Source organism: Limulus polyphemus, unplaced genomic scaffold, assembly GCF_000517525.1.
Source record: "Limulus polyphemus unplaced genomic scaffold, Limulus_polyphemus-2.1.2 Scaffold2680, whole genome shotgun sequence".
In the NCBI taxonomy this organism is placed as follows: Eukaryota; Metazoa; Arthropoda; class Merostomata; order Xiphosura; family Limulidae; genus Limulus; species Limulus polyphemus.
Window position 1 is genome coordinate 6,713 of NW_013668290.1, and position 16,119 is coordinate 22,831.

Below are 16,119 nucleotides of genomic sequence, written 5' to 3' on the forward strand. Positions count from 1 at the left end.
ACTAGGTAAGTCCTTAAGAAATTTTGATGTCTATTGTTTTAAATTACGATGCAACAAACAACAGATTATATTATATACCAAATGCTAAAAAACGTGTTACTGTAGTTTAAACTGTTTCAGAAATTTTACGTTGTCACTCCGTATGTAAAAATACAATAAAAGTCCCAGTTTGCACTCTGGAAATCTGAACATTAATTCAAGACACACAAATGCAAAATTTTTGAGAAAACAAATAAATGATACAAAAGACAAATACACAGATCTAAAATCATTAACATTGGTTTAATTGGAAGATGCATACATACTAAAAAGGGATTTTATTCATAGGAAGTATATATAAATAATATTGAATGGATATTTGCTTTCTTATTTACACTAGCTTTTCGTTTCTTCTGTGCTCGAATAGCAATAAATATATCGTCAGGATCTATCCAAATCACAAGGAAGGCCAAAAAATATCTAGTAACTGAAACACAATATTCATTTTCATAAAAGAGCAAAATGATCTAAAATAAATAAAATCAGTCATAACGTATATTCCTCAACATTTTCATCTTTCAAAATCAAAAACATATTTCAAGAAAATTCACTTAATATTTTATTTCTTTGACTATTCAGCTTTCACATGAACAAGTATTGCCACCTGTGGCTATAATCTATAGAACAATATTATTACATTTAAATCTTTTAGACGTCTAGAAGTACATAATATAAGCTATGATGTTAGTTTCGCTTGTCCTGGGGGAGAGAATATTTAAGAAAATGTTAGGAATTATAATACAAATCTGGTGTGTACATCTCAGAACAATTTGTGGGTCTTTTCCATTTAGTGCCCACCAACAGATCGTTTTCAAAATAACACTAGTAATGCAATAAAATAATTAATAATAAAACATTATATGGTATTTATGTAGCAAATTCTGCGATATTAAACAGTATTTTTTTGAATAAATCTTCATCTTTGTTTCTATTTCTCCATATAAATTCACAAAGAGTCAACCATTTGGTGATGAGTTCCGCACTGACGCTTATTACTGTTGGTGGCCACCAAACGGAAAATATTCCAATTTGTTTGCCTAGAACCTAATGAAGAGATAAAAATTTGTCTCTTTAAAAAATAAAATTATGATAAATAAAGTCTTCCCTAAATGTAGAAACCACCTCTGACGTCACACCCAAACCCTCCAGTTATTTGTTCATCGATCCCATAATCACTTCGTGCACAGACACGTCTGATCAATGAAATTATAATGTAAGTGGAAGCCTTCTTCTCATTCCTCAGTAATATATCAAACACATTATTGTTTTAACTCATTCTATTCTACATAATGCAACTACTTCACTTCAGTTCAACTATTCAGAGTACATAAAATATTTTCAATACTTGTTAAAGGTCCCACAAGATTTCATAGTTGTCACAGTAACTCGAATTTCAAGTTAATAATCTCAGTATCACTGCCGCGTCGTGTTTTTAAACTAGTGTATATCTTACAAAGATAATTAATCAACAAATCCAAACAATTTTTTATGGGTATTTACATTTTCAGACAAAGCTTAATATTACGGAACTTCACAATCATGTGTTTCGTGATTTGGGGAAATCAGCTCAATAACAAACAATTCTTACTTAAACTAAATCTGGAAAGTTGTTAGCTTTTTTAATACTACAGTTTTTTTAAAAGAACTTGGTAATTCACACATTTTTTTTTCATAACTTATTCAGTAATAACGATTAAATGGCGATTCAAATAGATTTCGTTCTGCTCCTCTTCCTAGGTTCTACGAAAGATTAGTGAATAGTTTTGTTACACACTTTCAGAGCAAATTTTATAAACATCATATTGGAACTTTGTAGTTTAAAAACACTGGGTGAAAGAGAACCGTATACGATAAAATAATCATTATAATTTTGTTTCGAAATCAGTAGTTTGTAATATGTTTGTTATTATGCTCTTCAGTTGAAAAACAAAACAAAAAAAAATAGGTATATTTTATAACTGTATACAGTAGCGTTGAAGAACAAGATTGTAGTATAAAACAAAATTAAAGAATTTAGAGACTGTTTAATTTCAAAGTACACCACAAACCAGCAGGCCAATATAAATGTACACATACACGTACAAGAATATTCATACATACACATATATACATATTTACATACACAGAATGTGCGACAAAAGTGGATTCCACAAAATGTGAGAACAGCAACTCTTTGACATTGTTAAGCTTTAATGTTTTCACATTACCATTAAAAATGTAACTAATGATTAAGGAATGACAGATTGTCGATAGAAGATAGGATATGCAGAATTTTTGTATTCTTCATAATTCAACCCCAGAAAGTCACAAAAGATGGTTTATAAAGAGCTAAAGTGTTGGATTTTAAATCCACGCAATCTTTAGAGTATGTTAACAAAGCATACCCAATTATCACACCCCTCTCTTTTTATAATACACGAGATCCCATTATTTAACACATGCAGACAGAGAAAAGGGTTGTCTAACAATAAAAAAAGAATAGTTTAGTCTGTTTATTTAAAAACGCCAACAAGTTATACAGAATACGAACCTCTGTAACAAAAGTTTGATGTCGCTAAAACAGCACGTGTATGCATGGAACATTTCGGTATTCATGTTAAAACACGTTTTTAAATTCATATTACCATGAGAACACTGTGTATGCTTCATCTTCATCAAGTTTCAATTAACAAACACCAAATAAAAATTTTTATCAATTTTTAAAGTAGCTAAATTACATGGGAAATTTTAGTTGCAATCTATTTAATTACTCAGCTAAGTAATTCTTGCTTGAAATTAAAATATTCAAGCATTTTATTTTTTATTTTTCTATTCAAGGCTAATCGCCACTTATCTTCAATTGCCCATTATCGCAGATTGTACAGTAAGAAACAAAGTAGAGAAAAATAATTCGTCTTGTCAATTGGATTCAAAAGTAATTAAATCAGCCTGTGTGGACTTTTGACAAGAAAAGAGAATTATTTAAAGTTTTAGATAAAGCTGTGATATCCTATAGTGTAAATAATATTTGTACATACGTTTGAATTGTTTTGAATATATTATTTTCAAACAAGTGGATTGTGTGCTGTCCATTTATTGTTGGCATTAATTGTCAACAAGTCACTGACACCTACTGTAGAAGAATCCTCAGCCCAACTTACATACTTAAAACTCTGACACACATCAAACACAAACACTGAGGGAGGGTTGAAACTGTTTGTGACTATTCAAAAACTGTTGGACCTAGGACGTTCGACTGGACATACTTGTAATTTATAACAAGATGTAAACGATTTTGATAGGAAAGTGAAAAAACAATTACCATTAGTGTATATTTTATGATATCACGCTCTGACGAAACAGAGAGTAACTCATCCACGTATAAGCCAGCGTTTAGTAAAGAAATTATGTTCTTGCAGTTCAGGTTATAATAAGTAAAACATTTAACAGTTATTTACAGTTAGAAATATAGTATTGGTTCATATTGTAATTACAGATAAAAATATACAATTTTCCTTATTAAACATTTCCGACTCGTAACCATATATATACAAACCATCTGTAATTTAGGCTTAGGTGGCTCTAGTTGGAAAGAAAATATAAAACTACACCCTTCTTTGGTGCGATATATAGCAGTTCTTAAAACCTTGTGGACGTACTTTTTTAGTGTGTTAGGCCTTATTATATGCGCAACAAGTTTTAGCAACAATGAAGTAGGCTTAACTCAGTTAATAATTGAAAGAGCTGCACAAAGATAAAAAGGTTTCACAAAAAAAAAATTATATAGATCATGGAGATCACAATTTTATATAAATACTTGGGACCTAACTTTAGTTTGATGTTTGTGGCCTAGGCTCTTTGGTCAATACTTAATTCGAGTTAAGCCTCCTTCGCACTCGCTCATGTGCTTTACTTGTAGATCCTTACTTTCTACATATATCACACAATATCAATTGCTACCCCAAACTACAATGATTTTGTCTAAGTTTATAAAATTTTGAATAGTGGGTTTTTTCGTTAACAGTGATTACATTACAAGTAAATAAAAAGAATTATGCTGGTAAGTCTTCTTAACAAATTTATGTTGTTTTTTGTGACAAAGTCGATGAAAACGAACATACCATTGACAATACCTTATATTCTACGTTTGTAACCAATTACTGATCTTTAAAACCAATATTTGGTCCCTTATTTTACATAACACTTTAAACTAATATTGGTATTTCTGCCGTTTAATAGTATAAAATTTGGATAATATTCTACGTTACTAATACACAAGGCTGTAACCACCGATGACTAGAGCACTTTGATTTGTACATCATGCCCCACACGTTTCAAGTTTGAGAGTGTAGTCCTGCCCTTGGTTGCTGACATATTTAAAAGCAGTATATTTAAGAATAAAATCCCAAATATTTTTAAGTTAAAACACTTTCTGAAAATTTAAAATATTGGTAGTAAGTTAAGACTCCACTTTCAAGCACTGATGAATCACGAGACGACAGTAGTGACCTGGCATGGGGAATGGCCATTGTCTACCAAAAATCTTAAGAGCTCTTCGGCGCTTACCGGAGCTAGTTTCACGTTGGGCGGAGACAGTGGTGAGTACACATCAAAATCATACAGAGACAGATCAATATCGCCGAAAATTTCTTCCCCAGAGCTCGAACTACTGCTGGAGCTACTGCTACTTACGGGGCAAAATGTGTCCATTGTGGGGCTTGAATGACCAGATGTTGGGCTTGTGTTTGAGCTTGTATTGGACTTTTCTTCGGGCCCAACCAGAGAAGACAATGACGTCGTAACCGTCATTAATTGACTGCTAGTAGCTGGCATGAGCAAATGAAGTTGGGAGGATTCTGTCGATGTTCCAAGAGTTGTTGCTAGAGTCGGAGGACCTGAACTTTCATCAAAAGATGAGTCAAAATTGTTGTCAGTGGTGAGACTTCCATCAACGGTGACTGTTCTAGAACTGTTACTTGACGAGGAACTAAAGTTTAGAACTGAGCTCCAATTCAGACTAGTTAGTCTGTCTCCATCTTCATTCCATAAGGCACCAGAATCGAGACGATCACAAAGCGTCCTGATGAAGGGGGTCAGCCTACCCGAAGAAGCGTCAAAGTCCATCATGTACCTTTCGTAATCATCATTAGGTTGGTGACTGCAGCTTCCGTTACAACTAAAAACATTTGAACTCTCTTCAGGTGAGGATTTTGTCCAACATTCACTCTCTGTACAGTTTTTATCGTTTTCTTCTATTGCTAAAAGTTTGTTTGAATAGTAGCTGCTTATATCTGCCATTTCTGACGATCTCACCAAATTGTAGGCATCTATATCCATTCTACTAATTTCTGTTGTAGATGGATGGTTGGAGAATTTCAAGTTTTCATCTGAAGAGTCGCAAGATTTATGTGGAACACCATCAACCGCAACAGGTGAAGGATCTGGAGGTGGATCAAGGGTCATCATCTGGGGGTTATAAGGTGGACGAATGATATGACCACTGGAACCATAGCTCATTTTCACCCCTTCCTGTTCACACTCCCTTTGAATAGTACGCATAGTGTTATAAATTAGCACAGATCGTCGCAAACTGAGTGTCTGTCTCATAGGTAGTCTGTTTAGCTTGCATACGCTCATATTAAATACTAACTGTCGTTGGTTACAGTAAAGAGGGTGTTTAAAATCTAGTGGGTCCACTCCTGAATCTTCATCATACTTCCGTTTTGTGCCAGGGGCCTTGGTGTCGCACATACTGTCTGCTACATTGATGATGGGTGTTTGGACACTCTAGAGAAAAACGAAAGGAAAAAAATATGTTTCACGTGCTGAAATAATTTTTGACAATTTAATCAATACCAGGTACACGTGTTGGTAATTTCTCCATTTGAGATGTATATTCCCAACTTAATAAAACTGTGTTAACTAATTGAAAAATATAAAACATCTCTATTTCGAATCACATTATTTGAAATTATTAACTTGATTTACATTATTTATGGCTTTTACAAACATCCTCATAAACACCATTCAGTGACTTTACATGCAGACTATTTAAGTCAATCTACTGCATGTGAACCATCGATTTGGGAAGTTGACTAAATATTTAGGCTTTATAAAGTATGATAAGGTTCACGCTGTTCTACTTATTTTTATTTCTGTATTAAACATGTTGCTTTATGCTACAGAAAAACAGTTTAAATAAGATAAATGAACAAATCGTTAAAGGTTCATTAGGAACAAGTTTTCAATACAGTGCTCTGGACCCGGGACAGTTATGGTTCGCGTAGGCCTCACCAGACTGTTATGAAACTAGAGCATATCTAAAAATCAACAGCTAAGTGGCATAGGGGTAAGTTTCAAGGCTTACCCCTATGCCACTAAAAATAGGGTTTCGATACTCGTTGTGAGCACAGCACAAATAGACCAACTACAAACATAGACTTAAAATGTCTAGTTAGACCTACACTAACAACCATGGGAGGACTTCAGCACTAGACTAGAAACCCTACAATGAATAAATCACAACATGCAGAAACATCTCTTCACTTATTTTACTTCATCTATAGTAATACGTTTAAAATGAAAAATAGTATCACAGGTAACTACTGCTCAGTTAAATAATAACTTATTTTATAAAGTATTATACAATTTTCAGCCAAAACCCATATATGTGCTGAATGATGCGAGACATTTAACCACTTCACTACTTAAATATTGGCAGCTCATTGTATCTCAAAACAATTGTTAATACAAATATAACTTACAAAGACTTCGAATGTTTCTTTCTACATTTGATAAGTGAGAAATGGTTGGTGAATGAATATTCGCAAAATTAACAGAAAACTACGTCCACGAATTGAAAACGCACAGTTTTACCAAAATAACGACTCAATTTCTTTTTATTAGTTAAAAAATAAATCTTGACATATAACTGTGTAAATTGTACGTACTTCCTAGATTGTTATTTTACTAATGTACACAGGTGAAGACAAAGCGGTAAGTTTCCTCTTCACCTACAACAAACATTGAGTGATAAATAGAATAGTGTTGTTAACTAAAGGTTCAGATTATAAAAGTATATCTAACTACATTTCACTTGAATTGGCAAGGCAAGATGGCTCTGAAGTCGTTAGAATACGAATATTCGTAAACAACTTTTTGAAACAAACATATTGTAATTCTGCGTGAGAGACTGTGAAAGTATATCATACAATGAACAAGCTAGCATATAATGCCTTACTATACACTATTACAATTTGAGAATCTACATAATTTCTAATAAAATTTTTTAAACATTTAACACAAACCCGAAATCCGGGTCATAAATAATAAGGCAAAGAAAAGCTAATTGTGCAAAAGCCTATTTCAGATTTATGGTAAAAAAAAATTAGATTATGCTTTTTCACAAAAATAGCAAATGACTTCAGCCATTTCTCCCTTTTTAAGAATATTATCAAACTATCTACTCCTTAGTTTGTACATCTTATAAAATTAAAATGTTACTTTTACACGCCCCCTCTGTTTTTGAATCCGAAATAGTCAAATTAATTAATCAAAAACACACAGTGTTAGAAACAGAAATCGACAGTACGGCACTTTTTCTGCTTAAATGTGATTGATAACGGCAAATAACTAATTCTATTGTGAATATTTGGTTTTAACAGCTTTAAAATCCTGAAGATAACACTACTTCTAATGATACATTATGTTCAATATATATATATTTCCATACTGTTAGACGAATTATGGTCACATAAAACAACATTATATATGATTACTTTGTAAGAACGACGAAAATATCTCAACACATGCACTCAAAAACACAAAATTATGCAAGACAAGAACCCCCCAATCAGGAGAATTGCCCACGTGCTCCTAGTCCTAGACCTATTCTGTACAGTTTCTTTCCTCAGCGAATGTGTATGTGTGGGTAGAGAGGCTCGTTACTGCCTTTCGCGACACTACGGAACCGAGTAGAGGCTTGCGTTGATATTGATCGACGTAAACTTTGCAGAAGACCAGAGATTGAAGCTGGTCGTTATGCGGAAAGGGCACAGTGGAAGAGTGAAACAATTATTGATCTGATGTTCGCGAAAGTTCGCTTCGCGTTGAAGATTCTCTCTAGAATCCATTTACGTGCTTCTCGCCGCCTATGGGAGATATTCAACATCCCCACAATACGGCTGTGAACCGGGCAAATGAATCACCCTAGTGCCGAAAAGCCACAAAATCTGCGGCTGACTCAGTGCTTTATTATTTTGACATTATATATACTTAAAAATAAATTTGTATACATATGAAACAAATATGACCTGAAAAAGGTGAATAAGAAAAAGTCACTTAATAATGAACTTACATAAATATAATTATTACAATAACATCGAAAATGGCTTCCAGTTGGCTCAGCGTTAAGTCTGAAGGCTTATAATTACAACACTAAAAACCGGGTATCAAGAGCCTAACATAAATAGCCCATTGTGTAGCTTCGTGCTTAAACACAGACAAACATCGAAAGTGTGATAATCGTGTTTACTCATAAATATGAACCCTAATCTGTAATTGAAAATACATGATATTATAAAACAGTAAATTTCAAAATACACAACTACTTTCAGTGTTTCTTCCAATCATACTTGCAACTCCTGTCCCATATTTTTCTTTTTTTGTTGTTTTGATTTTACTACAAATCATTTAGCCTAGGATTCAAATATCAATTTCCATCTAATTTTATTTTCCATAAATTATGAACACGCAGACACACAAACATGTATCTAAGTGGAAAACAAAATTTATTACTTTCAATTAAAATATCTTCCTACAACAATTATATACATGATTTTATTTTAAGAACATTGTCCATATGCCCATATCTGGTAATAATAAGTCTTGTGTATTGTCGTAGAACTAGTTGCTTGCGAAAATCAACATCTCGTTTTTACATGTATGGAAAACTGTTTAGTCAGTGTACGATTTCCTGTTCTACGTCATTTGTTGTTGAAGTTGGAGTATTGCATTCGCCTGTTTCAATCGTTCAATAGAGGGCGCTAAGTATAGATCTCGCTGAACTTCTTATCGTTACCCGCAAAGTTTTGAACTTTAATGCAAGATTTTTGAGACAAAAAAATCATAATTTTTTTTTACAAGAGCTCTAAAAGAGGTTTTTATATTGGTCCCAAAATCTTCCAAGTTCTAAATAACAAAACTAATCAGAAATTAATGCCAGGTGATAAATTAATGTACTTATAATAAATATCGCACATGTAAAAAGAATAAATTTATTTTCTTCGTTGTAAAAAACGTTTGGGGAGAGAATATTTCAAATTTCACATTATTTAATTACTTCATACCTAACATACTAACTAATCAAATTTTCACGGAAAAATTCTGTAACGCAAGTGAAAATATAATTTAAATAGCAATAAGTAAAGAGTTTTCAAAATGTATATGCAAACAATTTTGTCATGAATTAGAGCTGAGATAAAATGGTTCAAACATAAAACTTTACAGAACCATATTATTACTAGTACTAACTCTAACCTACATCCTCAACCTACTTTGATATCGCACTCAAGTCGCAACATAACGCCATCTAGTGCACTGACTCAGTAACAAACTGGAAAGTTATGTTTAAAAATGGATAACATCTTCCTTCTTGGTCGGTATGTAGTTATACTATATTGGTGAAATTATATACTCTATAAAGTTACGTAAAATTGACTAAAAATCAAACAAGCAGAACAGAAAAAGTTAAAATTAATGGGTTTTTTTTTGTTACTCGCATCAACATTATAGAAAACATAACTCTAAGTACAAAACAGTTGTATCAGAAAAAAATGACACGAAATTTTAAAAGCTTCTAATTTCCAATAATAAATGGTATTTTTTCAGTTTTAATAACACTGTTAAGTTTTTCTCTTCATAGTAAGTGTTTTCCATTGCGGAACTAACTTTCATTTACAGAAAAGGAACCTTGCCCAGAAAATAGTGATATATTCTCAAACATTTACTGAGTGTATATCCCAAAAATATGCCAGTTGAAAAAATATATGTGATTTCCTCCGAATTTTAGAATTTAAATTAATGACAAAAACTTGTATAAACGATTTAACCATCAAGTTTTTATGTATGCCTAAGAATTATGAATTATCTTTTTAAACTGCACTCAACATTGGATTTTCGTACATAACAGTTAAATTATTGTACATGTAAAGCTGAAACAATAATATATATATATATAAACTTGAGTTCGAACAATTCCATAGAATACGAACTAAAGTTTACATTTAATATCCACAAAATCATTCACACACACATTATACTTCTTTATTGCATACTTTTGTTTTCCAAAGCTTTCACCAAAATTATAGAATTAATTTTTATTGAGTAAAAATGTAGGCCTACGATACTAACAAATAGGTTCAACTTCAAATACAGCATTTTCTTTTCAAAGCAATATAGAACTGAATCATACTCATGCTCACAGCTACTCTCCCTCTCTTTGACTTGTCAGATGCTATTAAAAAAGTTTAACAGACGCTCGTATAACAAAACAAAAACTTACGGTACGAAAACAGAGTTCACAGACATAAAATATAAAAAAAAAAAAACAGATACACGTAATGATTGACAATGAATGTACAAACAGGTAAACTCTCCAAAAAGAGACAATAAATCTATTACTACTACTAGTAAACAAACCTTGATGCCTAGCTGAGGATAATGTAGAGGGTAAATCTCAACCCCCATGCCATAAACGTCCGCCGGACAAATCTTCGGAGTTTCACTTAAAGTCAAGTATCATTTATTAGTTATAATGAAAGGAAGCCAATAGTTAAATGACAGTGTTTTATGTAATATTAATAACAAACTAGACTTAACTATTCACAGGGCAATAGTATGAAACTAAAAAATGGCGCATGCAATAGCACAGACAGTCCTGATCACGATACGGACTACGGTTAACTGACGCTCACGAGGTAGTCGACTAGCCAAGCCTAGCTTATGTGTTGGGCAATGCTGAAGCTAACGCGGGGTTGGAGAAAAGTGTGTATACGCGAATGACCTGATTTTGATGACGTCACTTTGTTAGGATTCCCGCTGCTTAACCCCCAGCTCAAATGTACCAATCGAAGTGTTCAAGCTTCCCACGTGATGCTGCATCTATGGGCAGCAAGATATATGTCTACGTGTCTATAAACACCTGAGAATGTACACAAAATTTGAGTTCGATTCACTTTCCCGAGTGTTTTCGAATTGCCTTGGCGTTTTCAAGGACTAGTTATCTTTACGTCAAACTAACATATAACCACCAAATATTTTCAGTGCAAGTGTAATTTAAGTGATAATTTTGAAGCAAGACTTCAAAGGAAACTGCGTTTAATACCATAATCAGCCTAGCCTACTGATAAAATGTGAATACAAGCGTATTTTTTTTTATCGCCCATTGCCTTTCACAACATTGTATCATTTTAACAAACTGTATAACTTAATAGTATCCTTCTCTCTATACAGTCAACTTTAGTGAGCCGTTCACCCCCCCCCCTATCGAACAAAAACAAAACAACCCACTCTGATTTACCAAATATGTTGAAAACTTCGTCACTCAGTCAAGCCATAACATGAGGAAGATAATTCATTTATAGTCTACAAACACGGACATTATACGTTTGTGACTGTATGGATTTAGGTTTAAAATTAGGTCAATAATAAACTTTAGTTAAACTATATTTTTACTTTTGCGCAGTTTGTTCTTGATTACACCCATTCGAGATTGTAAGTTGTAGATAAATAGTAATTTTTAAATATATTTTGAAATTTCGCCATCCTATACAACAGTTTTATAACAGCTCTCCGTCAAAAGTATCGTTTAGTGCGCATGCACAAAAGTTTCATATAATCTAGGCGCTATTGTAGAGTGCAAAATTTAAAAAATAATTATTTACCATGTATGAATTTTTCGCTTCGTGAGCTATTAATTTTAAGAATACAACTGATATTATCAAAGTATATTTAAGTGCAAACGCATAAAACCTGACACATAACTTCTATTGTACACATTCGCGAAACTACCATAAATGAAGTATATTTTCAAATACAAAACTAATACACTAATACCGTTTAACAAAACTTCCTTCATTAACGGTAAGTACATCTAACTCACAAATAAGCTTACTTACACTTAGTTACAGAATTTCCTCGCTAATCGTTTGAGTAGCTGTTTGTTTTTGAATTTCGCGAAAAGCTACTCGAAGGTTAACTGCTATAGCTGTCACTAATTAAGCAATGATAGACAAAACAGAAGCTAGCTAGCCCAACCGCCAGCCAGTTCTTGGGCTACTCTCTTACCAACGAATATTGGGATTGACTGTCGTATTTTAATATCCCAACGACTGAAAGGTCAAGCATGTTCAGTGACGGGGATTTGAATCCACGACCCACAGACTGCGAGTCGAGCACACTAACCACAAGGCTATGCCAGGCCTTGATTAAGTGAATAAACACGATAATCTTACTCCTAACATTGAACTTTTCTGACGTTGAACTCATAAAGACACTGAATTCTCATTGAATCTTCACATACCAGATTACTCGTATTTTTGTTCTCCCGATTTTCAAAGTTTCACAAAATTTTTAGATTATTACATCAACATGGTCCTTTAGGTATTCTAGAACAAATTTTACGAATTGTCTAGATCTAGCGACATCATCATGATTAACAGCTTCCTCTACCAAAAACCATTATAGTTTACCACAATGTTGAGGAGTAATGCGTTAATAGATTATGTTCGATGGTTATAGATTATTTTCTAAAACTTTTGATACAATTAGTTCAGTTTATATTAATTCTGTTAAAATTAAAACTACCTTGCCCAACACATGAAATTAACCGTTTGAAAGTTGATAATAATAATATTAAATGTTTTGTAAGTTTTTTTTTAATCTTTTGTATGTAAGGTAAAGTAAAGTTTATAACTTTACAATACAAACATTGCTAACAAAACCAAATTACGATAACAAGGGTGTGAAATCTGCATAAATAGATGCTAAAAACGAGGTTAGAAAATCTATTAATTTTTAAACCTACACTTAAATCAGCAGCACAGTTGAAAATAATTGTCAGAACTTTTTTATTTGAACTTATTTAAAAAACACGAGCAAAGATTGTGTTAAAAAATAATTTGCTTTTGAAGTAGGCCTTTTATCTCATTATCAGTATTTTTGCGCATGCGCTTAATAGAAGTTTTGTGTCAGGTGATATACGCTTATCTTGCTGTGGGATTTTAAAATGTACGATGCAATTTTTTCGCCAAGTATATAAGAAAGTAACCAATCAAGACATAACTTTATGAATTTTAAGAGAAAAAGCTTATTTCGAATTCAGTGGAGTCAGAGATAAGATAACGAACGATGTAATCAGTGACTATAATCATACTCGGTACATACAATTATACAGGTATAGTTTACAACTAGCCGCTGGGAGGCAGTGTTGTGATTTTCTATACCAATGTTTTTATCTATTTAATAGCGGCAACGATAACACATTTGTCGCACAATCGCGGTTGGGAATGGAATTGGAACCGTTATATTATAAAACAAAACAAGGTGACTATAGAAATAAACAAACAACGTTTAGTTTGAATACCTATACAGATAAATGTAAATAATAATAAAAAAACGAAAAGAGAATGCTGCCATAACAATATATTAACACAACATTTTTGAACAATCCGTTGAAGTATAAATTAAAACAGATCTCAATTATAGACGTCAACTAAACGACGAGGCTGTCTAAATTCCACTTACTTCATGCTTTTCAAAAACCGAAATATAATTGGTAAAAATTACTTATTAAAACCATTATTTAAAATAAAAACATATATTGTTACAGTCATTATTCAGTGTTAGTGTTTAGCTTTATAACACAGAAATTAGAAAAATATTATTACAGTTATTATATAATAGAAACTGTTTGATTTGATAGAACAAAATGATTGTAGACATTGAAAATACTGTCACTATCATTATATAACAATTACTCTTTTTTTTTATCTCCTACAGCGGTAAGCATGTCAACTTATAACGCTAGAAATCAGGTTTCCATACCCGTGGTGGCCACAGCACAGATAGCCCACCGTGTAGCTTTGTTCTTAACTAGAAACAAACAAATTTTTTATCTTTTTGATATTGCAAAAATTTGGAAAAAAAATATTATTGCAACCATTAGTTAACAATAATTCTGTTTAGCTTTATATTACAGAAATTAGGAGAATTTTATTATAGTAGTTATTAAGTATTAGCTTTATTTCTCTTAAATTAGAACAATCGGTAGAATATTGTTGCAGCCCTTATTAACAATAATTTTAAACAAAGCTTATCCTATAGTATCGTTTTGAGTTTACTTACTGATTAAGTACATTTAGTACAATTTACAGCTTTTACAATATGTAAGACTTGCTTGTCATCGAAACGTCGTACGGATATTGGAAAGATATTATTATAGTCGTTATTAAGTATTAGCACTATTAATCTTAAACAAAGCTTATCTTAATATTACGGATATTGGAAAATTATTATTGTAGTTGTTTTTAAGCTTGATATAAAAGACATTGATATAATCCTTTGGTCCAAGTGTATAAAGAATTTAGATTTTGATAGAATCTATATAAATATAATTGTACTGTCTGTTGCCTGTCCATGTAACTACTTCGCAGGTTTGTAGATGGATCTTCAGCCAAATTAGTATGGAGGTTCATTAAGTCCATCAGAGGTACATACAAACTTTCAGTTTTGCATTTTGCGGTTTTTATGAGTGTTTTTGCGTTTTTTACTACTGTTTCGCCCCCTGTAGAAGGATCTTCAACAAATTTGGTATAGAGGTTCACTGGGTCCATGGGGAAATACATACAAATATTCAGGTCCCCCGGTGGGACAGCGGTAAGTCTTCGGATTTACAACGCTAAAATCAGGGGTTCGATTCCCTTCGGTGGTCATAACAGATAGCCCAAAGTGGCTTTGCTATAACAAAACACAAATATTTAGTTTTGCGTTTGGCGGTTTTTATGGGCGTTTTTTACCTCCTGTGAATGGATCTTCACCAAATGTGGTACGGAGGTTCATTGGGTCCATGGGGAAATACATACAAATATTGATAATGGCTGGAGACGGCTTGAATGGGTAATGAAGAAAAACTTTAATATAAGTTTAACATAACAGCAAATGTACAACGTTTCGACAAGGTTTTGTCATCATCAAGCCGTCTCCATCCATTATTAGTCTCAAAGTGGGTTCCTCGTCATCGAATACAAATATTGAGTTTTTAGGGTTTTATGGGCGTTTTTTTACAATTACATATAAGGGAAGCAACTTTTCATGTCCTACGATAACCTTTCATTAACCATGCATTTACATAACTTCTGTCCAGGAGACGGGTACTCCAGCTAGTTTTAAATAAATATTTATATGTTACATATTGATATATTCATTTCGGATAAGTAAAGTTCTTTGGTTTTAATATTGCTGAAAGTATCAAGTTAGAGATACCTATTGTAAAAGTATGTTCCATATAGAACAAAATTGTGTAGCGATTAAACAAGTAAAACTTGACAACTAAAGCACGACATAGAAGCGATTTGGTGAAACACTAATTCCTTTTGTCAGTGTTATCGTAGCCTAGCTTGTTTAATATAGTTAAAGCAATTTTATTACCATAAATATTGTCAAGCTGTATCATTCAGATGATGAGCACATGAAACAAAGAGTTTTTACGAGTATTAAACAAGCGAATATCAGTCTCAACTCTCTATTTTCATGGATATTGAGTCATATTCGTAGCAAGATGCGTAATTTTACGTTATTTCCAAAAATTAAATCACATGAATTATTATCTAAAAAAATATTGTACAGTTGTTGTTTAAGGTTCATAACGTAGGTAAATTAATATGTGGAATTACAAACAGACATTTCTCTACGTTAAAAATACTTTTATTGTGAGCTTTTGGCCCTCTTACCGGAGCCTTCGTCGGGCAACAATATACTGAGCGAAATAATGGCTGGAGACGGCTTGAATGGGTAATGAAGAAAAACTTTAATACAACAGCAAAT

The 16,119-nt window shown here is 32.5% G+C and overlaps 1 protein-coding gene across 2 annotated transcripts; it reads right to left on the reverse strand.

The window, feature by feature from the left end:
• Window positions 1-263: 263 nt before the first annotated feature.
• On the reverse strand, window positions 264-11,010 carry LOC106467619 (uncharacterized protein DDB_G0271670-like). Of its 2 annotated transcripts, none has more exons than XM_013927981.2 (2): window positions 10,717-11,010; window positions 264-5,805 (listed from the first exon to the last, which is right to left on the reverse strand). In XM_013927981.2, the coding sequence occupies exons 1-2, from the start codon at window positions 10,762-10,764 to the stop codon at window positions 4,507-4,509; spliced, it is 1,347 nt and encodes a 448-aa protein (XP_013783435.1). In that variant the 5' UTR covers window positions 10,765-11,010; the 3' UTR covers window positions 264-4,506. The 2 variants fall into 2 exon arrangements, with proteins under 2 accessions (XP_013783435.1, XP_022251528.1); XM_022395820.1 differs by lacking the exon at window positions 10,717-11,010 and adding an exon at window positions 7,797-7,874.
• Between the last annotated feature and the right edge of the window lie 5,109 nt (window positions 11,011-16,119).